Source organism: Mycosarcoma maydis, chromosome 4 (assembly GCF_000328475.2).
Source record: "Mycosarcoma maydis chromosome 4, whole genome shotgun sequence".
Taxonomy (NCBI): domain Eukaryota; kingdom Fungi; phylum Basidiomycota; class Ustilaginomycetes; order Ustilaginales; genus Mycosarcoma; species Mycosarcoma maydis.
The window spans coordinates 289,612-315,098 of record NC_026481.1 but is presented as its reverse complement, the minus strand read 5'-3'; the positions used below and the strand labels follow the sequence as shown (position 1 = coordinate 315,098).

Below are 25,487 nucleotides of genomic sequence, written 5' to 3'. Positions count from 1 at the left end.
TGCCGCATCCAACTTGGCTTCTTTGGCGCTGCTGACGACGCTTTCGTTTGTATACAACAAGGTCTATCGGGAGCCAACAGCGGCACTGTCCACAGCACGCGTCCGAATCCAGGCTTCCATCGGCGAATCGAGGGATTTTATTTTCCGCAGCCGCGCAGCCGTGAGCGAACCGGACACGCCATCCGACGCAACACTGCTGTGAGGCGATCGTGCTGCGTGCCAGACAGGTTGTGCACCCAGATGGCTTGAGGCCGATATCTCGCCTCTCGCAGTAACAGACAATGTGACTGACATCTTTGATTCCGTCTCTTGTCTTCCACTCGATCACGCTTGCTCGACGACAGCTGGCACAACGATTCAAAACACACAACGTGAATCGCTTCTCACCTGCCGCTGCCATTCTTTCAATTCTCCGCAAAATCGTAATTGTAGCGGACACAATAACAACCATGTCCGCCCCGACTCTTGATGTGGTAAGTGTGGATTCCTCTGACAAGCTTTTCAACTGGCTCATGTTGGATCGTTGGAAGAAGCGCAAGCCTACGCCTCTGGTTCGATCAGCTAGACGAGTGTTTCTCCTTTTCTTTGCTCCGCATGGCCGCTTTTCATGTCGTCCTAATTTCATCCATAACCAAGCGGCGTTTGGCCTTTGACGTTGATTGCCGGTGGGGTTAGAAGAGCCAAGAGCCAATTCAGCCAAGCTGCTTAGCACGCGCGCCGACGGTTGACATTGGGTTGGGCATATTCAATTTGGCCCACCACGCGCGACGGAAGCTGTTGGGCACTACCGTTTTTCGGTCCTCTCGCTTGCTCGATCACGACAGTGTCAATGCCAGCTTAGCTCACGCAAGCGAGAATTGGCTTCAGCTATTTTCTAGCTCGTCAGCAACGTGCCCTTACTCTCGACTCGGCTTGACCTTGATCAGAAGCTCTGCTGGGTCGCAAAGTCGCTGGTCTGACACCCAGGTTACCCGATGCCGATGCAATGCGTCTTTGCATTGACTCGAGATGCGGCCTGACTATTGTTGCTTTACCGACCTGACGCGATCTCTCTGCACGGGTCAGGAGCTACAGTAGTAAGCTACAGTAGTAAGCTACAGTAGTAAGCTGCTGGTGTAACATGTGGTCAAATCGCACTGGCGAATCAGATTCGAGCTATTTCCAAGCTGTTGCAGATCGCCTCTTTATCATGCCATGCCCGGACTATCCACCTGGATGCTACCTTTGTTCGTCGCTCTCTGCATCGTTCAACGGTCTTGCTGTTCCATGGCTTGCAAGATGAGGCGAGCCAAAGGCGATTGTGGTGGATGGGGGCAACACAGTGCGGTGTACTGTAGGCTGGAAATGTCGAACCGATTTGGTTGGGTTTGCCTCCACATGCACCTCGCGATGGTTGCCAACCGCCGAAAGAGAGAGACCGAATTCACGGTTTTTGCCGACCGAGATCATGCCTTTGTCAGCCAAGGTTTTCTGCCTTTTCTTTGTCGCTCTCTCTCTCTCTCTCTCTCTGCCGGCCGCTACTGCCTCGCGGTGACATGCCGTGTAGTGCGATGCAGCCAAATGGACAGATGGACGTCTTTCGTCATTTCATTTTCTGCCATGCGTCAGCCGGGTTTCGTGATACACAAACTGTCACACCACCAAAGTCCATCAGAAGTCACTTTTGACTGCCAATCTTGTGGATATTCATTCTCCGCCAATTTTGCTCGATTCATTTCATTCAGTCATGCGTCCGAAGCAGCAAGGAGGTAGCCACCGTTATAGCCGTCGACACCTTGTGCTTCCGCAATCTTGAATAGCTGGGTGTCGGCGGCGGTCAAGTAGCAATTGGCAATAGCAGCAACCTGATTGGCCAAAGGCTACTTTTGCTTGGCTTGGTTATCAGCACACCCGCCTAGCCCCTGGCCCCTGATTCGAGGTCAGGCTCTTCCCTTGCTGATTGCAAAGGCAAGGCGCGTAATTGCCTCATTGTCGCTCGCCTCTCTCTCCGCAGCTCGTCGTCATCAGGTTCCTTTTCAGCTGCCAGTGGCCAAACCAGAATAGTCTGCTCTTGTGTGAAACCTGGGTGTAGCAGCAGCATCTCTTCTTCCCGTCCTCCCTCGGCTTCTTCTGGTTTGACGGCCAACTGAAACCTGTTCGTGTCGAGCACATTTGCTTAGCAAAAACAAGGGTCTCTATCTTTTATGATGTTCTTTCTTTTCTCCTAGACTTAGCTTGACGGTCACCATCTGCTGCTCTGCTCACCGTTCCGTCCACTTCAGTCCCAGTAAAAGGTCGGCGTGGTTGGTCTTGCGCAAACCAGTCCTGTTCTCGTCTCTCCTCTCTTTTTCTCCATCTACGAACGTGGCCTACCTCGTTTCTCCAGTTGCACTATCAGCACACTTGCTCGTGCTTGGTACAGGCAGCAACGAACGTTGCTCCAGCCTTTTCGTATAGCACTCTGCCTTCGAAGGTCATCCTTGCATCGCTTAATCGCCTAAACGACTCTTCCATCATCCAACTTGGAGCCTCTTGACCACTTTTGCTTGATTTGCTTTTGCACTTCCAACTAACGCCAACTCCATCCTCTGCTCTGGCCCTCTCTCGCCTCGACTCTGATCTGTTCGTCGACGCACGTCTTTCCAACATCTTTTCAACTTGCTTTCTCATTCTAGGAGTCTCCCCTGGCGGCCTCTACTTCTTCTCTTCGAGCTATGAACATGGTACGTTGCAGTCACCAAGCCATCGACAGCTACCTACTTGCACTTGTTCACTCATGCTGATCCAACTTGACTTTGCTGCCTTTCTTGCTCTTCAGGTATCTTCGCACACCACCGTCGCCAAGGACGAGATCTACGACCTCCTAGGTATCGGCTTCGGCCCGGCCCATCTCGCCCTCTCGATTTCCCTTCGAGAATCGAGCGAGGCCAACGAGACCAACTTCAAGGCCCACTTTCTCGAGAAACGTGGCCACTTTGCATGGCACCCTGCCCTCCTTTTGCCCGGCTCGCAGCTCCAGGTTTCGCCTCTCAAGGACCTTGTCACTCTCCGCGATCCAGCTTCCACGTACAGTTTCTACAATTATCTCCACTCGCACGGCCGTCTGGCACGCTACATCAACAAGGAGCAGGGTGTGCCCAGCCGTCGCGAATGGACCTCCTACCTTGCTTGGGCCGCTCGACGCATGAACCAAGCCGTCTCGTATGGCCAGGACGTCATCTCCATCGAGCCCCTCGCTCTCGCCTCGGCTTCCCCGGACGCAAAGCAGGACACTGTCGCTGTGCGTCCCGCCAGCGCCCAAGAAGCCGACTCTCTGTGCCTGTACCAAGTTCGCATCCGCGACGAATCGACCGGTCACATTGTCAACCGATACGCCCGCAACCTCTCGGTCGCCGTGGGTGGAGTTCCCAAACTGCCTCCCGCGTTCCAGGCTGCCTGGGATGAGCAGCAGCGCGCTCCTCACTCGATCCCGCGCCTCGTCCATTCTGGCTTCTACATTCCATCCATGCTCAAGCTCGAGCCCGAACTGCACAAGGCTGCCTCGCTGCGTCATCCCGATGCAGCTGCACAGCTAGATGACTCTTCTCGACTGCGCCTCGCGGTTATCGGTGCGGGACAGTCGTCGACCGAGATGTTCATGAACCTCCACTCTCGCTTCCCCTCGGCGATTGTCACCATGATCTTCCGCGCTTCAGCCCTGGTGCCCTCGGACGACACGGGCTTTGTCAACTCGGCGGCGTTCGATCCGGAACGTACCGACGAGTTTTGGCAGGCCAGCGAAACGCAACGTCGCAAGTGGCTGCAAGAGTTTAAGCGCACCAACTACTCGGTGGTTCGAACCGACTTGCTCAACGAACTGCACGATGCCATGTACGACAAGTACGAAGTGCAGCTGCCCGAGGAGCTCCAGGACCCTACTGAGAAGCAAGCTGGTCGAATGGAGATGCGACGTTGCACCGAGGTCGTCGAGGTTACGCCGCTTGACGATGGTATCCAGTTGACGATGCGCGACAATCTGCGCAACGCAAAGCTCGAGACAATTCGCTTTGACGCCGTCTTCCTCGGCACCGGTTTCATCAGGAGTCCTTCCAAGATGCGGTTCCTGGAGCAGTTGAAGCCATTCTACCCTGCGCTGGACGCGGAATGGATGTCACGCGACACGATTGCCGAGGAAGACGAGGTGTCCAAGTCGATCGATGTCGAAGATGAAGAAGTGATCGAACGTCGACGCGAGATGCTGCGCGGTATCACGAGGGACTATCGTCTGGTTCCCGCTAGCGCTATGCAATCCGATGCAGTTCGTAGTGGCAAATCTTCGCCGGGATCAGGAAGCGATGCTTCGTCGACTTCTTCCCAGCAAACGCTGGCTAGCGAAAATTCGACCGAGAACCTACCCGAAGCCTCGCTCTACGTGTTGGGCGGCAACGAGGCAACGCACGGCTTGTCGGACAGTCTGTTGAGCATCGTTGCGCACCGAGCTGGTGAGTTGACAACGAGCCTCTTGCAGAGGTTGCCCAGGACGAGGAGAGGAACCGCATCAAGTGCAGCAACGCAACCAGCAGCCTCCACCGTCGCTTCCGCCGCAAAGACTTCGCCCACAGTCAGCGTCACACAGACAAAAGCTCGTCAGGCAGCTCAAGTAGTCAATGACAAATTGGCCGCTTTGAGCGGGCTTCATCTCGACGCCACTTCTTAAACAAGCCCAAGAAAATGTTCATCCAATTCTATGTACGATACCTACCACTCGTTACTGTCACATACAGAAGAAACGCACACTGCTCTGCTCTAGCAATTCAACCTTTCTCATCAACACGCGTGACGCACAGCGTGACGCACAAAGCGGTGCAATGCTTGGGTGCAATATTTGAGTGCAATCACGAATGCTTGAGTGACTGGCTAATCGACATCGCTATCACCGGCGGTTGCTAATTGGTGTGTGGGCTGTGGATCTTGGAGCCACTCGTGCTTTTCTCTTCTGAGTTGCGCCTTTTGCTGTTTTAGCTTGTCCATTCTTTCGAGCACCTTTTTGGCGCTGTTGAAGAGGCCGCCTGTCTGCTGACCGCAAGCGAAGCACTTGCTATTCTTGGCGAAACGTTTGATGGCGCAAGACGAGCAAAAGTAGTGAGCGCAGCGTGTGACGACGGGATCGGTGAACGCTTTTCGACAGATCAAGCAAGCGAACGGTATATCGTCTTCGGTATCGCTGTCTTCGGGATCGGAGAGCATGTTTTCCCTGGTTCGAGAGGAAGAGTTGGGGAGGACGTCGAGTTGCCATCCGGCGAGGTAGTCGGATCTGTCATGTAGGAATTTGCATGTGTCGCCGAATCCACAGTAGCCGGTTTCCTTGTAGTCTTTGCAGACATCTGGTTGGTAGTCGATCAGTGACGTCGTTCGTACAGTGGTCGTCTGACGAATCGGTCCGCGTGAACGCATCTTGCTCGAACATCCATCGTCGCGTGTGCGCGTAAACGAGGCGTACGATTTAGCCCCACGATACAGCCCGTCAGAGTTGCTCGTGACACCGGTCTCTTTCAACGTACCAGCCGTATCCAGATCCCAATCACTGTTCCGTGTAGCATCTTCTCGCATCTTCTGAAGTGAAGAAGAGGCGATGCTGCTGCTCGTCAAGCCAGCATCACCTGACTCGTCCGCATCAACCGAGTTTTCCTTCTCGCCGTCGAGCGAGCCGCTGAGCTTGAGTTTGCGATACACTCGTCCCGTCGATTGTACAAGCGGGTTCGCCGACCTTCGTTTCTTCTTTATCACTACAGTAGAGCCAGATTCGGAATCGCTCCTGGACGATCCACTGTCGGAGTGAGCGCGTGATGCTCCCGATGGTCCTGCTTGACTGCTGGTAGCGACATTCGTCAAGGTGGACGACGTGCCTTGAGAAGCACGTCCTCGCTTTCGCTTAAAGACGACGACAGGTGACGATGCTGCGCCGGACTCTGTCGCTCCGTCCATGTTGGTCTTTTAGATGCTCCCAGGGCCAGTGGGGTATATGGTTGCGTGATGAGTGGTGGCGGGGCCGCAAGTAAGCTGATTCTAAGGACACCTGTTCATCAAGGGCCTGGGAGAATTTCCTCGGCACTCGGAGTTTAGTGCTCAGCCAAGTGGAGTTATTCGCGATTGTTTCGTGCGAGAGGCTCCAGAATTGCACAGACCCTGCTTGAAATCGTGAGTCGAGAAAGGGAAAGAAAAAGAAAAGAAAAAAATTTAGAAAATCAGAAACCAAATGAAATTCTTGAGCTGACTCGTGACTCGTGCGTGACTCGCGATGCCATCGTGATTCACAAAAATAATCACAAAAATCACAAATCTCAAATAGTCTCAAATCGCAAATATCAAATTACGAAGAATTTCTTCTCATTCGCGATTCACAATTCTCTCGTCCTACCTGAAACGGCGTTGACGGTTGGACAAGAAATCGTGGATGGCAATGACAAATGGATGATGGTGTCTGTTCGCTTCTTGCTTCTCGATTTGTTAGGAGGGCAGTCACCCCTTCTGCACCGTTCCAACTCAATCGTCAGTAGCAGCCTGAATTCTCCCCCTTCCGGTCTGCTGCTCGTCGATCAATCTCATACTTGTCGATTACGACGACCAACATCGTGAGAATCCGTTAATCCTTCCACGCACGGCAGCTTTCGTGGTTCGCTTGCTGCTTGGTGGCTCGGCGTCTGACCTCTTTTTACCTTGGTTGTCCTTGCTTTGCTTGGAGGACGCAAGTCGTCTCTTTCTTCGTTCTCGTACCTATCCATTCTGCCAGTGCTCATTGGCTGTGATCCTTGCACACACCTCTTCCTTGGTCCTTCTTTTACTTAGTTCCTGGATCGCAAGATGCTGTCTTTGATCGGCTCTTCGCTCCTCCATCCCTCCAAGCGCACCCAGCTCTTGGAGAGGGCCAACGCAAAGCTAGGCGGCAAGCTCGCTTCCATTGATGCTGTCTACGTCCACTTTGTCAACTCTACCTCGGATCAGGCCAACGCTGTTCTCGCTGATGTCAATAGTCCTCAACGCAACATTCTCGACAGCCTTCTTGTCTATGGCGACAATGTCGAATTCGCCCAAACTCGCTCTGCCGTGGACAAGATCCTTGCTGCTGGTGCCGCCTCTGCCCAGCAGACCGTCCTCTTTGTGCTGCCTCGACCTGGAAGTATCTCGCCCTGGTCGAGCAAAGCCACCGACATCGCTCGCATGTGCACGCTCAAGGACTATGTTGATCGCATCGAGCGCGGTGTTGCCTATGTGTTGGAACCTGCCGCTGCTACGACCCTTGAGGCCGTTGACATTGCGCAGGTGCGCGACCTACTCCACGACCGCATGACTCAGTTCATCTCGGTCGTGCCTCCCACCGCTGATGCGCTCTTCCACAAGGCGCAACCCGGTGCGCTCACTCACGTTGACCTTCTCGGTGCAGACGGCACCTCGGACCGTACCGTCGCTAAGCAGCGTCTCGTCGATGCCAATGAGAAGCTCGGTCTTGCGCTCGCCAACGACGAGATCGACTACCTTGTCGATGCTTTTATCGCTGGCAAAGGGGATGGCTCCGACGCTCTTCGTCGCAATCCCACCGATGTCGAACTCTTCATGTTTGCTCAGGTAAACTCGGAGCACTGCCGTCACAAGATTTTCAACGCAGACTGGACCATCGACGGCAAGAACATGCCCAACACCCTCTTCGGCATGATTCGCAATACTCACAAGCTACACCCGCAGCACACCATCAGCGCCTACTCGGACAATGCCGCCGTCATCGAAGGCTACGAAGCCACGCGTTTCGCTCCCTCCCCCGCTGGTGATCTGGCTGTCTATCAGGGTGTCAAGGAGCCCATGCCTTTCCTCGCCAAGGTTGAGACCCACAACCATCCCACCGCTGTTTCCCCGTACCCCGGTGCAGCCACTGGTTCCGGTGGAGAGATCCGTGACGAAGGTGCTGTCGGACGCGGTTCCAAGCCTAAAGCCGGTCTGGTCGGATTCATGACCAGCAACCTTTTGCTTGAAGGCGACGGTCGTCAGCCTTGGGAGGAAGACTTTGGCAAGCCTTCGCACATTTCCAGCGCCTACGACATTATGATCGACGGTCCACTCGGCAGCTCTGCTTTCAACAACGAGTTTGGCCGTCCTGGTCTCAGCGGTTTCTGGCGAACCTGGTCCGAACGCATCCCTATCTCGGAGAGCGAGAGCGAGGTGCGAGGCTACCACAAGCCTATCATGCTGGCTGGCGGTCTCGGCAACGTACGACCCAAGAATGCGCTCAAATCCAAGATCACGCCCGATGCCGCCATCATCGTACTCGGTGGTCCCGGTATGCTCATCGGGCTTGGTGGAGGCGCAGCCTCTTCGATGGCCAGTGGCAGCTCGTCGCGTGCTGCGCTCGACTTTGCCTCTGTGCAGCGTGACAACCCCGAGATGCAGAGACGCTGCCAGCAGGTCATTGATGCTTGCACTGCGCTCAGCGATGCTCCTGGTATTATTGAAGGCCGTGTCGGCCAAGGCAACCCGATCCAGTCGATTCACGATGTCGGTGCTGGTGGTCTTAGCAATGCGCTGCCCGAGCTGGTCCACGACGCAGGTCTGGGTGCTCGCTTTGAGATCCGCGATGTGCTTGTCGACGACCCGTCCATGAGCCCCATGGAGATCTGGTGTAACGAGTCGCAGGAGCGATACGTCCTTGCTGTCAGTCAAGAGGATCTGCCTCGCTTCGAGGCTATTGCCAAACGAGAGCGATGTCCTTACTCGGTCGTTGGTCGCGCCACGGTCGAGCAGGAACTCGTCGTCACCGATCGTCTGCTCGGCGGCACACCCATCCACCTTCCCATGCCCATCCTCTTTGGCAAGCCGCCCAAGATCGCACGTCAGGCGCAGAGCTCCAAGCCTCTCCGTATTCCATTCGATTCGACGCTCACGTCGTATCTGCCTGAGCACAAGAATGACCCCGTCAAGATGTTCGCCGAGGCCGTCGACCGCGTGCTCCATCTCCCCACAGTCGCCTCGAAAAGCTTTTTGATCACCATCGGCGACCGAAGCATCACAGGTCTCGTGGCGCGCGACCAGATGGTCGGTCCATACCAGGTGCCTGTTGCCGATGTCGCTGTGACACGTACTTCGTACGGATTTGACGAGAGTGTCACCGGTGAAGCGGTTGCGTCGGGCGAGCGTACGCCACTTGCTCTGATCAGTGCCGCTGCTTCGGCTCGTATGGCCGTAGCCGAATCGCTCACCAACATCGCCGCTGCCAGCATCGAGAGTCTGGAACGCATCAAGCTTTCCGCCAACTGGATGTGCGCCGCAAGCCACTCGGATGAAGGTGCGCGCCTTTACGAAGCCGTGCAGGCGATCGGACTCGACTTGTGTCCCAAGCTGGGGCTTGCGATTCCTGTCGGTAAGGACTCCATGTCGATGAAGATGGCTTGGGAGTCGGCCGAGGGTGAGAAACGCCAAGTGACGGCACCGCTCTCGCTCACCGTGACCGCTTTCGGTCCCGTAGACGACATCACGCGCACCTGGACGCCCGAACTTCGCACCGATGTGGACGATACGGTGCTACTCTTTGTCGACCTTGCTGGCGGAAAGCAGCGTCTGGGTGGATCGTGTCTCGCCCAGGTCTTCCGTCAGCTGGGCCACGAAGCACCTGACGTTGAGGACGCTGCAGTTATCAAGGCGTTCTTTGAAGCTTGCTACACGCTCAAGCAGCTTCGCGTTCAGAAACGCGACGAGGGCAGTCTGGTGCTCGCCTACCACGATCGTTCTGATGGTGGTTTAGTGACGGCCATTCTGGAAATGTGCTTTGCAGGCCATTGCGGTGCCGAGGTATTTGTGGATGCGCTTGATGCCGAGTTGCGCGACCCGGTGGCTGCTCTGTTCAACGAAGAGCTGGGTGCTGTTATGCAGGTCAAGTCGGGCGATGTCAAGGCGGTCTCGGCGGTTCTCACTGCGGCCGGTGTCCCCTCGAACCAGCTTCACGTTGTTGGACGTGTCACTCGGGACTCGCAGGAGATCAAGGTGGTGGCACGATCGCAGCCGTTGCTCTCGTCGACACGAGCGACACTCCAAAAGGCATGGGCTGAGACGTCGTTCCGCATGCAGAGTTTGCGAGACAACCCTGAAAGTGCAGCTACTGAGTTCGGCCTGATTAGCGATGAGCCTAGCTCAGTTGCTGCTCTGCGATACGAGCTGACTTACAATCCGCGCGAAGACGTTCTTGGCAGCTCGGTGGTTCAAGCGGCGCTGGATGTGCGACCCAAAGTTGCTATCTTGCGTGAGCAAGGTGTCAACGGACAGATCGAGATGGCGTGGGCTTTCAGCCGTGCAGGATTCTGCGCTGTCGACGTCCACATGTCGGACCTTGTAGAAGGTCGCATCACGCTGGATCGGTTTGTCGGTCTTGCCGCCTGCGGAGGCTTCTCGTTCGGCGACGTCTTGGGAGCAGGTAGTGGATGGGCCAAGTCTATCCTGCTGAATCCTAACGTGAAAGCGCAGTTTGTTGAGTTTTTGCAGAAGCGCTCCGACACTTTCGCTTTGGGAGTGTGCAACGGATGCCAGTTGCTTTCGCAACTCGGTGTTGCAGGCTTGATTCCTGGAGCCGACAAGTGGCCTCTGTTCAAGCGCAACGAATCAGGCCGATTCGAAGGACGACTGTCGACGGTCCAGATCACCAAGGTGGGTGGTGCGCAGTCGATCTTCTTGGCCGACATGGCCGGTTCCGTGCTTCCGGCTGTGATTGCGCACGGAGAAGGCCGTGCGCACTTCCGCAACCAAGGCGATCTGGAAGCGTGCAAGGCTCAAGGTCAAATCGCTATGCAGTACGTCGACGAGCGGTACCCCATCAACCCCAATGGATCTCCCGAAGGTGTCACCGCGATCACGGCGAACCACGGTCGAGTGCTGGCACTGATGCCTCACCCAGAACGTGGTGTGGCATTGTCGAGCATGAGCTGGGCACCGCAGCACGCATATGCTCGCGGCGAGAAAGGTTGGCAAGGCAAAGGTCCGTGGTTCAGAATGTTTGAGAATGCTAGGAAGTGGGTTGCTTCGCAGCCAAAGTAGCAGGTAGCACGTCCCGCCTAGCACGTAGCTGACGCGCCGTTTCAGAGTCACGAGTCTTGTGCGTTTAGATGCGCTTCCGTATCAAAGATGAATCGCTCGCAACAAATGAATCCACAACAAATGAATCCATCAAGTTCTTTATCAGACCCGTGATCGTGCTCACTGTCAGTTACAGAGGGGTGCGTGATTCATCGCAGAGTGCTAGACGAACAGAGTCGCAGTTTGAGGTTGACTTGCTCTGAAAACATGTTGAATTTCATTCATCGTCGTCGTCGTCGTTTGCATGGACCGTCGCCTTGATTGCAGTGGCCGGCTCAGCGTCAGTGGGCAAGGCACCATACGCATCCAACAAATCTCGGAGATCCTGTTCACTTCCCTTGTTCCACATGGGGTCGAGGTCTACTCTGACCAAATTCGCCACCAACTTGCCCGCCTTGTACACCAACACTGTCGGCAACACCTCGAGCGTCTTTGAATTGAACTCGTCAAACTCTTCGTCTTGATCGTCGTCTGCATTTCGACCGAAGCCGATAGCGGCAGCTTGCACCTGCAAGAACTTGGTGTGTGGATACTGTCTGGCTAGACTAGCGAGCGAGCTGGTAAGCACGTTGCACTGCGCGACGGCTTTCGAGTAGATGTGGATTACAACAGGTACACGAGCATCTTCGTTGTCGATAGCAGAGACGTAGCCGCGTTCGTCGACTTGACGAAGATGGCCAAAGTACCGATCGGTGGGCGCTGAGGCGGGTCTGGTTGGTGCGTGAATTGTGCCGGAAACCAGAGCGTTGTTCTTGGCGGCGTGGAACGTTTTCAGTTCGGCAATGCGCATTTCTCTACGTCGTTCTTTCGCCTGCAAGTCGGCAATCGCCGCTTGACTCGCTGTTTCGTCGTCGTCGCTATCCATATTTTCTCGCTCCAATACAGCAGCCTGCTCTCGCTTTTGCCTCGCGATTTGCTCGCTGTACGATTCCGCCGTGATAGCTATAGACTCCATCTTGCGATTCGTGGCGTGAATCGCAGCTGATCGAGCAGCTGATTCTTGCTGTGCACGCAACTGACGATCTCGAAGCACCCCCTTGGGCCCCGTATTGGTTGCGCCTTCTTCTCCGCGGTTGGCTGTACGCGAAGATTGAATGCCTCTGATTGCATCGCTTCTCGCGGCCGCACAAGCTGAACGCGCGTCAGATGCGCGAGATTCGTCGTCGTCATCGTAGAGGTGGTCGTCATCGGAAGGTAAATCGGACCCCAGCTCGTCATCGGTATTGGGAGCAGAGCCACTCGAATCGGCTCGTTGGTCTTCTCGGTAAGATGAGACCGTGTGAGAATCGACGCCGTGCAAGATGGCTGCCTCGATGGCATCGGCTGTGCTCGACATTGTATTTGGCCGAGGGCGCTCCCAAACTTGGGTTGGAGCGAGCGCTGCGTTTTCTACGTGATGTGCGAAAGCAGAGGCTAGTTCCGATGGTGGTAAAGACAGTCAGCACACGTCCGTTTGAGCTGGTGCGGTAATGAAGCAAAGGCTGTGTGTTCACGTGTGGTATTCACAATTGAAAGGATAGCGATGTGTGGCAGAGGAGCGTGAGCGCCAAAACGCAACCAGATGAAGGTGGCCCGGGAACACTGAAGAAAGAAAGGAAGGGGTCCCAGCTTTCGAACCTCTCGTCTGGTGTTGCGCCGTGCAGCGTTCGGGATCGGAGCTGCGGTGCTGCGGTGGGCCCTTGCACCAGAATCTGAATCGTGAATGCCGTCGAGTGAGTCTACAGTCACAAGTCCACGGTCAAAATGTCTGGATGTTGCCTATTCACGAGTGTCCCACCTGCTGTTGATGAACAAGCTGCATGACAGAGCTCCAACCCGCTCGCTGTCAATCGTGAATCATGAATCGTGAATCACGAACATGGAATGATTCACATTTTAGCTCGCACAAGCCACGAGCGTGAACAGTCAAGCGTCGTCACGGGCGTGAATCACGAATCAGCGGTACAAAAAGTGGTGAATGTGTTTCACGCACCGTTCCCGCACGACGGTTTCGTGTTTGTTGGTCTCACCTTGACGCTTGACGCTTGACGCTTCACGCTCACGCTCACGGGTTCAAGTTTGATTTCATCAACCGCGCAAACACCAAAATCACAAATTACGAATCACGAATTTCTCATTCATGATTATGTTGGCATGTAGCAACTAACATTCCGAGTCATATGCCCGTGGTCACGTGTGGTGTGTCCACGTAGCGTGTCGCACGAGTGACTCACCCTTTTTTTCTCGATATTCGTGACTCGTGATCTGCTCGCTCGAGCCGTTCACCTACACGGAGGTATGCTTTTCTTCTTGGAACCGAAAAAATGACCCCAACTCCGTGCGTGCTCAGCTTCGGTATGTGTCGGTGGAGATACAGTATGAGGGCTCAGCAGTCCCTAAAGTGACGAGTCGATGCCGGCGTTAAAGGTTGATTTATCAGCTGGAATCTGACTCGATCTTTGCCTCTGCTCCTCCTTGCTCACCATCATCACCATTCCAGTGAAAGAGCCGACATTGATTCATCTTGGGCAAAAGAGGTGGATCATCCCCATCACACATCATCATGGCCGATCAGAACGACTCGGCCGCCGTCTTTGGCGAGCACGAGGTCACAGCTCCGTTCAGCTTTCCAACAGAAGAAGAAAAAGTGATTCGATACTGGCGAGCCATCGACGCCTTCAAGACTTCGCTCAAACAGAGCGAGGGCAAAAAACCTTTCAGCTTCTACGACGGCCCTCCCTTCGCCACCGGTCTGCCGCATTACGGCCATCTTCTAGCTGGCACTGTCAAGGACATTGTCACCCGACACGCACATTCCACCGGCCACTATGTCGACCGTCGCTTCGGTTGGGATTGCCACGGCCTTCCCGTCGAGCACGAGATCGACAAGCGTCTCAACATCAAAGGCAAGGAGGACGTCATGGCCATGGGCGTCGACAAGTACAACGCAGAGTGCAAAGCTATCGTCATGACCTACCAGAGCGAGTGGAGGGACACCGTCGAACGCATGGGTAGATGGATCGACTTTGACAATGGCTACAAGACCATGGACATCAACTTTATGGAGTCTGTCTGGTGGGTCTTCAAGACGCTCCACTCCAAGGGCCTCGTCTATCAGGGCATCCGTGTCATGCCTTACTCCACCGCCTGCACCACCCCTCTCTCCAACTTTGAAGCCGGTCTCGACTATCGCGAGGTGCAGGATCCTGCCGTCACAGTCAGCTTCCCCCTCATCGATGATCCCAAGACCGCCTTCCTCGCATGGACCACCACGCCCTGGACCCTTCCATCCAATCTCGGCCTTTGCGTGCACCCCGACTTCAACTACATCAAGATCCACGACGACGAGCGCGACATGAACTTTATCATTCACGAGGACCTCCTTACTACCCTCTACAAGGACCCCAAGAAGGCCAAGTTCCAAAGGTTGGAAACCTACAAGGGCAAAGATCTCGTCGGCAAGAAGTACGAGCCCATCTTTCCTTACTTCTACCAACGCTTCAAGGACCGCGCCTTCCGTGTCTTGTCGGATACCTACGTTACCTCGGACGCCGGCACCGGTATCGTACACCAAGCCCCCGCATTTGGTGACGACGATCACCGCGTCGCTATCGCCCACGGCGTCATCACCCGTGACGAGACTCCCCCCAACCCCGTCGACGGCTCCGGTCGATACACAGCCGATGTGTCCGACTACCAGGGCATCCACGTCAAAGAGGCTGACAAGGCTATCCAAAAAGACCTCAAGGCGCGTGGCCGTCTGATCGTACAGGCTACCTTGAGCCATCAGTACCCCTTCTGCTGGCGTTCGGGAACTCCGCTCATCTACAAGGCCATCCCTTCGTGGTTCGTGCGTGTCGAGCCTGCCATCGAAAAGCTCGTCAAAAACAACAATGCCACGCGCTGGGTGCCCGGCCATGTCGGCGAGGGTCGTTTCGGCAGCTGGATCGCCAACGCGCGTGACTGGAACATATCCAGAAACCGATACTGGGGAACTCCGATCCCCTTGTGGGCCAGCGAAGACATGGAAGAGATTGTCTGCGTCGGCTCGGTCCAAGAGCTCGAAGAGTTGTCCGGAGTCACTGGCATCACCGACCTTCACAAGGATAAGATCGACCACATCACCATCCCTTCGCAGCAGGGCAAAGGTCAGCTCAAGCGTGTCGAAGAGGTCTTTGATTGCTGGTTCGAGTCCGGTTCCATGCCCTACGCTCAGGCTCACTACCCCTTTGAGAACAAGGACAAGTTCGAAAGGTCGTTCCCCGCCGATTTCATCTCCGAGGGTCTTGACCAAACCCGAGGTTGGTTCTACACGCTCCTCATCTTGGCCACTCACCTTTTCGACACAGCGCCCTGGAAGAATCTGATTGTGAGCGGTCTCGTGTTGGCCGCCGATGGCAAGAAGATGAGCAAGTCGCTGCGTAACTACCCGGACCCCAACTTGCTCATCAACCAGTACGGTGCCGATGCGATCCGACTCTACCTCATCAACTCGCCCGTTGTACGTGCCGAGAACCTGCGTTTCAAGGAGGAAGGCGTCAAGGAGGTCGTCGCTTCCACGTTTTTGCCCTGGCTCAACTCGTTCCGCTTCTTCCTGGGCTCCGTCAACCTCTTTGAAAAGGACAACGGCGTCAAGTTTGTCTATGCCAACAATTCAAACATGTCGAGCAACGTCATGGACCGATGGATTCTTGCGCGTTGCCAGTCGCTCATCAAGCTCATCAGCGAAGAGATGGCCGCATACCGCCTCTACACGGTGGTGCCGCGATTGGGTGAGCTGATCGATGAACTCACCAACTGGTATATTCGCTTTAACCGTCGTCGTTTGAAAGGCGAGAATGGCATCGAGGATACCCAGGCTGCCCTCAACTCGCTGTTCGAGACACTGTTCACGCTCTGCCGCACCTTGTCGTCGTTCACACCGTTCTTGACCGAGAACCTGTACCAAGGTCTGCGCAAATTCTTGCCACCACAGGCTTCTGACGACAAGCAGGACTACCGCAGTGTCCACTTCCTGTCGTTCCCTACCGTCAACGAGTCGTACTTTGACCCTGTGATCCAGCGACAATTCAAGGCACTTCAGTCAGTGGTCGAGCTAGGACGAGTGATCCGTGTCAACTCGAACCTACCCATCCGTGTACCGCTCAAGGAACTGGTCGTGTTCCACACCGACCCCGAGTACCTGAACGACGTCGAATCGCTTGGCGACTACATCCGCGAAGAGCTCAACGTGCGCGATCTTACGCTTTCTTCCGACGAGGCCAAGTGCGGTGTGCGATTCAAGCTGTTTGCCGACTGGCCTGTTCTGGGACGCAAGCTGCGCAAGGATGTGGGCAAAGTTCGCAAGGGGTTGGAGAGCGTTACCTCGGCCGATGCCAAGACATATCGCGAAACGGGTAAGCTCAACGTCGCCGGTGTGGATCTCGTCGAAGGAGATCTGCGTGTGATCCGCTATGTCGAGACCAAGGATGTCGAAGGAACGTTTGAGTCCAACACGGACGGCAATGTGGTGGTGCTGCTCGATGTTCAGCAGCGAGCCGAGTTGGTCTCCGAAGGAACGGCGCGTGAGGTCGTTAACCGCATTCAGCGTCTGCGCAAGAAAGCTGGCTTGGTGGCCACGGACGAAGTGGATGCTTTCTACTCGTTCGAAACCGGCATGGGTCAGGCGTTGGCGTCGTGCTTCGACAGTCAGAGCGAGACCTTCATCAAGGCGTTGCGTAGAAAGCCTTTGCCTGAATCGGAAAAGCCCGCACAGGCCAAGGTGATCATGCAGGAGCAACAGGAGGTGGGCGAGGATAAGTTCTTGCTTACTCTCGCTTGGGCCTAAGAGATGTTATCTTGGTTAGAAATGTATTGCGTCTCTCATGATTAGCGTGTGCAATCGAGGTCTGACGCTCGATCAGATTCGTCGTACAACGGTAGTGGTACAGGCGTGAGGGTATACAGTGAAAACGGCAAGGCCACGCGCGCTGGGCGCAACCATGCAGTGGTATCTTGACGCGCAGGAGAGCCGCAGGAGAATGGCTGCATACAACAGACAGAATTAGCGCTTCTTGGTTGATCCGAAGCCGCCGAAGCCCATAGCAGCCATCATTGCAGTTTCGGCGGAATTGTCTTGCTCGGCTGCTGCTGTTGTTGGTATCGGATGAGCATGAGTGGTGGATATTGACGTTTTCGATTGCTGCTTGCGCAAGCGTCTCTTTTCTCGTTTTTCTTCTCGTGCTTTCTGTTCTTGTTCGGCAATCTGTTGGATTCGCTGATCGAAATCGTACGATGCGCTTGCCGTCGCTTTACCACCACCACCACGTTCAGCGTCAGCGGCGTGCTTGCTTCTCAATTCGTCCAACATTTGCTCCACCTCTTGCAAAGTGGCTCTATCCTGTTGCGTACTCTGGCCGATCCTCATCAGATGGTATCTGCCGTTGATGTGATCTAAATACGCCAGATTGTCCTTGAGCAGCTTTCGACACGTTTCACAGTAAAAGCCAGGCCCCGTTTGACCTTTAGCCGAATCGGCTGTGAGATCAACCATGACGGTTTTGCCTTGATTACGTTCGAGTCCGAGCGGAGCACGACGCTGCTGCATGGCGAGCTCGGGTTCGGGTGCGTTGGATTTCAGTCTCTTGAGAGGTGGTAAGCCTTGGGAGCGTCGTTCCGAGTTGACTGCATCCAGTTCGGCCTGTCGCTTTTCGCGCGACATGGCTTTGCGAGTAAAGTCATCTTTGTCCCAGGTTCGACGACTGGGTCCAACACCATTTGCGATGCCACCACTCGCGGTGGAAGCGGCTGCTGTAGATTTCGACATGATGACAAAAAGGATCGAGTGAGGTTGGGGAGACGAGGAGCAAGGCCAAATGCCGTGTACATAGTAGCTCCACTTTGGACGGGCCAAGCAGGGGAGCGTTGCCCGACATCCGAGATTCAGCCCGAGGTGATCGCGTTGAGCCGTGAACAGCGACGCATATCGGGGAGGATACAGCTCTGCGAAGATCGGGGAGAGAGTCAACACGAAATTGAAAAGTAGTCGTGATTATTGTGTCCGCTCGTGACTGTGATCTTCTTTCTCACAGTACTCGTGACTTGTGACTCTCTGTCTTGGATAAAGAGAGGAAAGCAGAGAAAATCGAAAATTCACGATTGTGCCGTGTGACTTGAAAGAAAGGACCCACAGCCGCAGAAAAGGAAAGAGGGAAACAGCAGAGCAGAGCAGAGCAGAGCACTGACCTTCGCATTCGTCACTTCGCGAGTGGATTTCTGTGTAAGAGTCGATCGCGAATCTGTTCACGTTTTGGTCCAACCAGATCACCATCACCATCAACCTCTGTCTCGCTTCTCATCCACCCTATTGCGCTCCCTTTGTGGGACCTACGCACCTTGCCCTGTAACCAGCTGCCACTTCCATCCTTCGAGAGCGCGAGCGCCCATCCGCCTCGGCCACGCCTGGATTCACAACACCGCAGCTGCTCGATCCGCGTTTCGCATCTCCGCCATAGTGATCGGTCCAGTTCAAAGTAGAGCAAAGTAGAACGCTAGGTGACCCTCAACATGTTTGGTTCTAGTGGCTTTGGTGGCTTCGGCCAACAGAACAATCAGCAGCAGCAGCAGCAGCAGCAGCAGCAGCAACAACAGCCAGCTGGTGGTCTCTTTGGTCAAACACAGCAACCTACTACCCCCGCTCAGACTGGCTTTGGCGCCTCAACAGGTAAGTGCTGCTGAGCTATAACGCGTCAATATGAGTAAACTATGCTAAACACCATGTTTCCTCTGTCTAATGTGTCGTGATCGCGCAGGCTTCGGATCTACAGGCGGCTTTGGTGCAGCTCAGCCAGCAGCGCAGACCGGCGGCGGTCTCTTTGGGCAACAGCCATCGCAAGCACAAAATCCATCCTTTGGCGGTTTTGGTGCCTCCAACAACAATGCTTCCACAACTGGCGCGTTCGGCGCTCGCCCCGCTGGAGCCACTGGCTTTGGCGGTTTCGGTGCACCTGCGAACAACACATCCACCAGCTCTTTCACCTTTGGCTCGACCCCAAATCAACAGCAACAGCAGCAGCCCGCCGCCGGTGGCTTTGGCTCGTCCACGTTCGGCTCTACCAATCCCGCTACCGGTGGTCTTTTCGGAGTACAGCAGCAGCAACAGCCAGCTGCTGGCGGCTTCGGCGCCACGACAGGCGCCTTTGGTCAGCCCGGTGCAGGCGCTGTTCCTGCTCAAATCACCCAAGGCACTGCCACCGTCCCATATGATCCGGTCCGTGAAGACTTGACCCCTAGCGAGCCCATCAAGGACCGCAAAAATTGGGACGTTCAGCAAGCCATCACTGTCATGCCAGCTTACGGCCACCACAGCATCGAAGAGCTTCGTCTCATGGACTACCAGCAAGGTCGTTCCAAGGGCAACACCGGTCCAGGTGCCACGGCTGCGCCCTCGACTGGCTTTGGCTTTGGTGCTACCAACACCTCCACCGGCGCCTTCGGTCAACCTCAGCAGCAGTCCACTGGCTTTGGTGCTACGCCTTCCACTGGCACTACAGGCGGTCTCTTTGGCCAGCCTCAACAGCAGCAGCAACCCGGTGGCCTCTTTGGACAACAAAACAATCAGCAGCAATCCGGCGGCCTCTTTGGCGCAAAGCCTGCCACTACCGGCTTTGGTGCTTCGACCTCGACAGGTGGTCTTTTTGGTCAACAGCAGAACCAGCCACAGACCGCCAGCCTCTTTGGTCAACCGCAGCAGCAACAACAGCCCTCTTCCTCCTTTTCATTTGGCTCGCAACCTCAGCAGCCTGCTGCTAACACTGGTTTCACCTTTGGAGCCAACAACAACAACAACAACAACCAACAACAGAACAAGCCTTCATTCGGCTTCGGCGCTTCCACCACCCAGCCCGGCCAGACCGGCTTTGGCTTTGGCGCCAACAGCAACCAGCAACAATCGCAAACGGCCACCGGCTTTGGTGCTGGCACCACCGGCACCACTGGCGGCTTTTCTTTCGGCCAGAAGCCTGCAACCGGTGGCCTGTTTGGCGCTACCACCAGCCAACCCGGTCAGACAGCCGGCGCTACCTCGACATTTGGTGGCTTTGGCGCCAATAATAGCGCAGCCACGCAAAGCAAGCCCACCTTTGGCTTTGGCGCAGGTGGAGGTGGAGGATTTGGCGCTACTTCTGCCGCTGGAACCGGCACCACCACGGCTCCTACTGCCACTGGTGGCCTTTTCGGCGGGGCGAGCACAACTCAGCCCAGCACCGGTGGTCTCTTTGGTAGCACCAACACAGCCTCAGGCGGCGCCGCCGGTACGACGGGAGGCTTCAGCTTCGGCGCCAACAATAATCAGAATCAGTCGGGTCAGACGGGCTCCACTGCTGGCTTTGGTGGTGGTCTTTTCGGAGCCAAGCCTGCGGGTCAGACGGGTACACAGTCAGCCACTGGCGGTCTCTTTGGCAGCACCGGCACCCAGACCGGTCAGCAGGGCAGCACTGGATTTGGTGCTGGCACATCGACAGGTGGAGGACTGTTTGGCAGCACCGCCAACAAGCCTGCCACTGGCGGCTTCTCCTTCGGCGCAGGTGGCGGATCTTCGCTCTTTGGCAGCAATAATCAGCAAAACAACCAGCAGCAAGGCGCCGGTGGTCTTGGAACCGGCTTTGGTCAGACGCAGAGCAACACCAGCGGCGGTCTCTTCGGTCAATCGAACCAGAACTCCTCAGGTGCTACCGGTGGAGGCCTCTTTGGTGGTAACAGCAGTGCGGGCGGTTCGTCGCTTTTCGGCAACGCGGGCACGTCCAACACGGCCGGTGGTCTCTTTGGCAACTCCACCCAGAACAGCACTGGTGGCAATCTCTTTGGCGGTCTCGGTGGTGGGCAGAATCAACAAGCTTCGGGCGGTCTGTTTGGTCAGTCGCAGCAGAACCAGCAACAGCCCGGGTTTTCGCAAAACCAGCAGCAGCAACCTACGGTTCAGGCATCACTCGACTCGAACCCCTATGGCACCGACAGCCTGTTCGCGTCCAACCCGATCAACGGCACAGCTGGCGGCTCGACAGCTAACGGAGCTTCGCTGCCCTTCAACGTGGCACCCAAGAACAAGCCGCCTCTCACTACGCCCTTCCGCTCCAGCCCTCGTGGGGCCAACAAGATCAACCGTCTGCGTGGCTCGACACCCGGTGCTTCCGGTCTCGGCAGCTCCAGCTTTGTCCGCGAAGGTACCCCTGGCTCTTTTCGAGAGGGCACGCCTGGCGCTCATGCTCGCTTCGGTACGCCAGGACGGGCCGGCTCGCCTGCTCTTTTCAAAGGCTTGAGCGACGAGTACAGCCAGCCGCTGTCCTCGCAGGCGTTCGTTTCGCGGCCCTCAGCCAAGCGTTTGGTATTGGACGATGCGGGCGAAAACAGCTTCTCGGTCTCGCGCATCGGTCGCAGCGGCAGTGTGCCTCACTTCGACTCTGGTAGCAGCCCAGCGGTCGGCTCGCTTGGAGCTTCAGCTTTCCGCAGTGGCACTGTTCAGCCCACTTCGGCTTCGCGTGTCACGTTCAGCCCTGCCCTTGAGCAGCGTGCGGAATCCGTGCGTCCAGGTGGAGGAGATCTTTCCTTTGCCTCTTCGCTTCCCTCGCGTCGCGGCAACTTTTTGGGTGGAGCCTCTTCTTCTAGTATCATGGAAGATACCCCGCTTAAAATCGTTTCGGCTGCTGCTGCCAAGGCTGGTGCGCCGCGCCAGGGTCGCGACCTCGAGTCGTCCTTTGCTGCACCCACTAGCATGAACGCTGCCGCCACCAACGGATCTGCTCCTTCGTCCGGTAAGGTGGGCGAATACTACACCGAACCCTCGCTTTCCGCTCTGCGCACCGCCAATTACAACGAGCTAGCTGCTGTGCACAACTTTATTGTCGGTCGCAAAGGTGTCGGTCAGATCGAGTTCCTCGAACCCGTTGATCTCACATCAATCGAAGATCTCAATGATATTGTGGGCGGCATCGTCCAGATTCGACTCAAGGAGGTCGTCGTCTACCCTGAGGAGGACGACTATGACCCGCGTAATCCCAAGGATGGAGCCAAGCGCAACTTCTTGCCCGGAGCCAAGGCTAAGCAGGGCACGGGACTCAATGTACCTGCTCGCGTCAGCCTTGAGGCGTGCTGGCCTGCCGATCGCGCTACGCGCGAGCCGATCAAAGATGCTGAGCATCCTCGCGTCAAGCAGATGATCAACAAGCTCAAGAACAAGCCTGAGACCGAGTTTGTCGATTTCGAGCCCGAGTCCGGCACGTGGACTTTCAAGGTCAAGCATTTCAGTCGTTACGGGCTGGACGACTCGGACGAGGACGAAGAAGGTGCCGATGCCGGCGCTGGTGCCAAGCAGGCCGCTGCTGCTGCCGCCAAGGGGAGTAGTGGCACGAGCGCCAACCGCCCTGCCAGCAAGCGTCTTGCTCCGATGACCATGGATCAAGACGGCCTCTCGGATGATGGCTCGAGCGATGCAGACGATTACGACGATGATGATGCACCGCCTCCATTGCGGACGCTCGACGATGGCGATATGGATTCGGACGACGGCGCGAACCAAGCTGCGGCAGCTGCGGTTGCTGCTGCCAAGCGTCGTCAGCAGCGCCAGTGGACCCCTTCCTCCAGTGTCGCCGGTCGAGAGCGTGATGGCAGCGCAACGCCGTCGCGAGCCATGACACCGGTGGGTAACGCCGCCGAGGCGCGACGTGTGCAGGTGATGCAGGCGAGTTTTTTTGGGCAAGACGACAGTAAATCAGCTTCCGCTGCTGTCGTTCCTGACAAACCAATGGGAGCCAGCCTGAGCCACAAAAGAACGCTCAATCTTCGGCCATCGGTCGCCTCACTCGACAAGCCTGCCGATCCACAGCCTCTGACGGCTAAAGACCGCAAGATCGAGTCTCACCCCCCTGAGCCTCGAAAAGCGACAGTGCAAGAGGTGCAACAGCCAGCAAAGAAGCTGCGCAAGCTCGATGTGGCCAAATCGGATGCCGTGGCCGCGGATGGCGAGACGCTCGATGCCGGCATGTCGCTCGGACGCAGTTTTCGAGTGGGATGGGGACCTGACGGCACTTTGGTGCACAACGGCAGGATCGTTGGAGGTGGCAACTTTGGGTCCGTGAGTTCGTCGGCTGCTGCCAGGATGGAGACCGATGCAGCGGCGTCAGCAAACACTTCGACACTTGTTCTGGAGAAGGTCAAGCTCTTCAGGGATGCCGAGACCACCGCAGAAGAAGCCATCAAGGCTGAGAAGCTGCTCGGCGTACAACTCGAACACACCAATATCGAGCTCGACGATGACGGCATTCCGACCGCCCATACCAACTTTGCCACGCGCTTTCGGCACTTTGCCTCGTCATTCGAACACAAGGATCGCAGCTTCGAGGCGAGCTTGTGGCGACTGGGCGTTGCGCTCTTTGACGAGATCAAGCTGCATATTCCCGAGGGCGCGCCGACAGCGACAGCTGACCGCATCCGGAGCATGCGTCGCAAAGCAGCGGTGTCCGACTGGCTGCGTCACACCGTGGCTGGCGCGGTTGAGACGGAAGCACGTTCGCACATCGCCGCTTCTCGACGCGCGGCCTTGCTGTTTAGCTTGCTGAGCGGCAACCAGGTTGAACGCGCTGTCAATGCTGCGCTGGATGCCGGCGACCTGCGCCTGGCGACGCTGATCGCACAGGCAGGTGGTGACGAAGAGGTGCGAGCCGAAATTAGCGAACAGCTGCTGATTTGGCGTAAGGAGGGAGTGGATGCCCACATTACTCGCGACCACCGCCGCGTGTACGAGCTGTTGTCGGGCAACGTACTCGTGTCGAAAGGCACCGACTCGCGAACAACCAAAGATCCCATCGACCAGGTGAGCGATCTGCCTATCTGCGAAGGACTCGATTGGAAGCGCGCGTTTGGCTTGTTCCTCTGGTACGAGTCGGCGTACGAAGCACCACTAGAGCACTCTTTTGAACGATATGAAGCGCAAGTGGCGCCTTCGGCGTCTACGAACGCAGGCATCGCGCCACCTCTGCCTTGGTACCGCGAGAGTTCGAGTGTGGGTGCGACGCGTCTGCGTCAGCTGCTGCAGAAAGCTGGAGGCTACGACCGAGATGCCTTGTTCGAGCTACTGAAGCTGTACGTGGACCCGACGTATGGCTTGGAACCAGCACTTAATGCTTGTGCGTTTGGCGCGTCCAACATGGATGCGCGACTGCCCTGGCACTTGTACAATCTGCTCTCGCGCGTGCTGCAACGACGTGACTTTGGCGACCGAATCGAGCTCGGTCTTGTCGATGATGGTGACGACGGCATGCAAGACGACCAAGACAGTGACGGTGTCATGCTCAACAGTCAAGTAGCCAAGTCCAAGGCGGTGCAGGGCAACTCTGCACGGGCAGACATGCTAGCGTCTTCGTACGCCACCCAGCTTGAGCTTATGGGACTTTGGAAGTGGTCTGCCTTTGTGCTGTTGCATCTGGAGCTGGGCGAGAGCAGGCAAGCTGCGATTAAAGCACTGCTTTCGCGTAATGTAGCCAAACTCAACAGCGAGCGCGGCTTCTTGTGCGAGCGACTGCTGATCCCCGAATCGTGGTTGTACGAAGCGAAATCGTACGAGGCACGTGCGCGAGACGATCGGTACAGCGAGTACCAACTGCTTCTCAAGGCGAACAATTGGACGGCAGCGCACAACGTTGCTGTACTTGATTTGGCGCCAGAAGCCATCATCAGGGGAGATCACGAGCTCGTCTCTGTTCTCTTTTCGCCCTTCTACCTGGAAGTGAGTGGAGATCCAGCGGACGAGGTTGCCGGCTGGGCGGATGGAGCAGCGCTGTACATCGACTACGTAGCCGCCTCACGCGAGATCCCTGGTCTAGCCGCTTTGCTCTCTGATCGCGCTACGCGCGATTTGGCACTGGAAAAGGCCGAACGGTATGCTTCTAGACTTGCTACGCTTGCATCTGGAATCAACTCGTTGCTGTCGCTCCGCTCCGCCACGGCATCCTGTTTCACCTCGAAAGCCAAAGCGGGCGAAAGAACGCTAATGGTAGCAAGAACAGAAATGATCGCCGGTATTACCAACCTCGCTCGTATTTTGGTCAACATTGCCACCGCCACTGCGGGGTCGGCGGCGGCAGGAGTGGACGAAGAGGCCAAGGCGAAATTGGAAGCGATGGGCGCTAGAATGTTGAGCAGCGGCGCTGTATCTGGTGGCAAAGACGGCGAGCAGGGTGGGTGGGATACGGCGGCGTTGGAGGTGGATGCGGTTCAGGCAGCCGCAGATGATTATTTGAACTCGCTGATCGGCATCGCTTGACGCTGTTCTGATCGACCGCTTAGCGACGCTCGCTGCACAGCCATACTTGTCCTGTATACGCAATGCGATTTGTTTGATTGGAGAGTTTGGCTTGTGCTTGGTGCTTGGACGCAAACGATGTCGTTGAAATCACGAATCGTGAATGCGA

The 25,487-nt window shown here is 56.2% G+C and overlaps 7 protein-coding genes across 7 annotated transcripts; 4 read left to right on the top strand and 3 right to left on the bottom strand.

The window, feature by feature from the left end:
* Positions 1–449: 449 nt before the first annotated feature.
* UMAG_10188 (l-ornithine N5-oxygenase) lies at positions 450–4,675 on the top strand (the record flags this gene model as incomplete). The annotated part of the gene is made up of 3 exons (XM_011390049.1): positions 450–473; positions 2,655–2,702; positions 2,798–4,675. The coding sequence occupies 3 exons, from the start codon at positions 450–452 to the stop codon at positions 4,673–4,675; spliced, it is 1,950 nt and encodes a 649-aa protein (XP_011388351.1).
* Positions 4,676–4,875: 200 nt separating this feature from the next.
* Positions 4,876–5,943, bottom strand: UMAG_05163 (U2-type spliceosomal complex subunit CWC24; the record flags this gene model as incomplete). The annotated part of the gene is made up of 1 exon (XM_011389917.1): positions 4,876–5,943. The coding sequence occupies one exon, from the start codon at positions 5,941–5,943 to the stop codon at positions 4,876–4,878; it is 1,068 nt and encodes a 355-aa protein (XP_011388219.1).
* An 876-nt stretch (positions 5,944–6,819) lies between these two features.
* UMAG_05162 (putative phosphoribosylformylglycinamidine synthase) lies at positions 6,820–11,028 on the top strand (the record flags this gene model as incomplete). The annotated part of the gene is made up of 1 exon (XM_011389916.1): positions 6,820–11,028. One exon carries the CDS (start codon positions 6,820–6,822, stop codon positions 11,026–11,028), a length of 4,209 nt encoding a protein of 1,402 aa, XP_011388218.1.
* Positions 11,029–11,284: 256 nt separating this feature from the next.
* Positions 11,285–12,403, bottom strand: UMAG_05161 (uncharacterized protein; the record flags this gene model as incomplete). Its single annotated transcript, XM_011389915.1, has 1 exon — positions 11,285–12,403. One exon carries the CDS (start codon positions 12,401–12,403, stop codon positions 11,285–11,287), a length of 1,119 nt encoding a protein of 372 aa, XP_011388217.1.
* A 1,206-nt stretch (positions 12,404–13,609) lies between these two features.
* UMAG_05160 (putative isoleucine--tRNA ligase ILS1) lies at positions 13,610–16,873 on the top strand (the record flags this gene model as incomplete). The annotated part of the gene is made up of 1 exon (XM_011389914.1): positions 13,610–16,873. The coding sequence occupies one exon, from the start codon at positions 13,610–13,612 to the stop codon at positions 16,871–16,873; it is 3,264 nt and encodes a 1,087-aa protein (XP_011388216.1).
* A 216-nt stretch (positions 16,874–17,089) lies between these two features.
* UMAG_05159 (uncharacterized protein) lies at positions 17,090–17,851 on the bottom strand (the record flags this gene model as incomplete). The annotated part of the gene is made up of 1 exon (XM_011389913.1): positions 17,090–17,851. The coding sequence occupies one exon, from the start codon at positions 17,849–17,851 to the stop codon at positions 17,090–17,092; it is 762 nt and encodes a 253-aa protein (XP_011388215.1).
* A 740-nt stretch (positions 17,852–18,591) lies between these two features.
* Positions 18,592–25,339, top strand: UMAG_05158 (uncharacterized protein; the record flags this gene model as incomplete). Its single annotated transcript, XM_011389912.1, has 2 exons — positions 18,592–18,748; positions 18,837–25,339. 2 exons carry the CDS (start codon positions 18,592–18,594, stop codon positions 25,337–25,339), a joined length of 6,660 nt encoding a protein of 2,219 aa, XP_011388214.1.
* Positions 25,340–25,487: the final 148 nt, after the last annotated feature.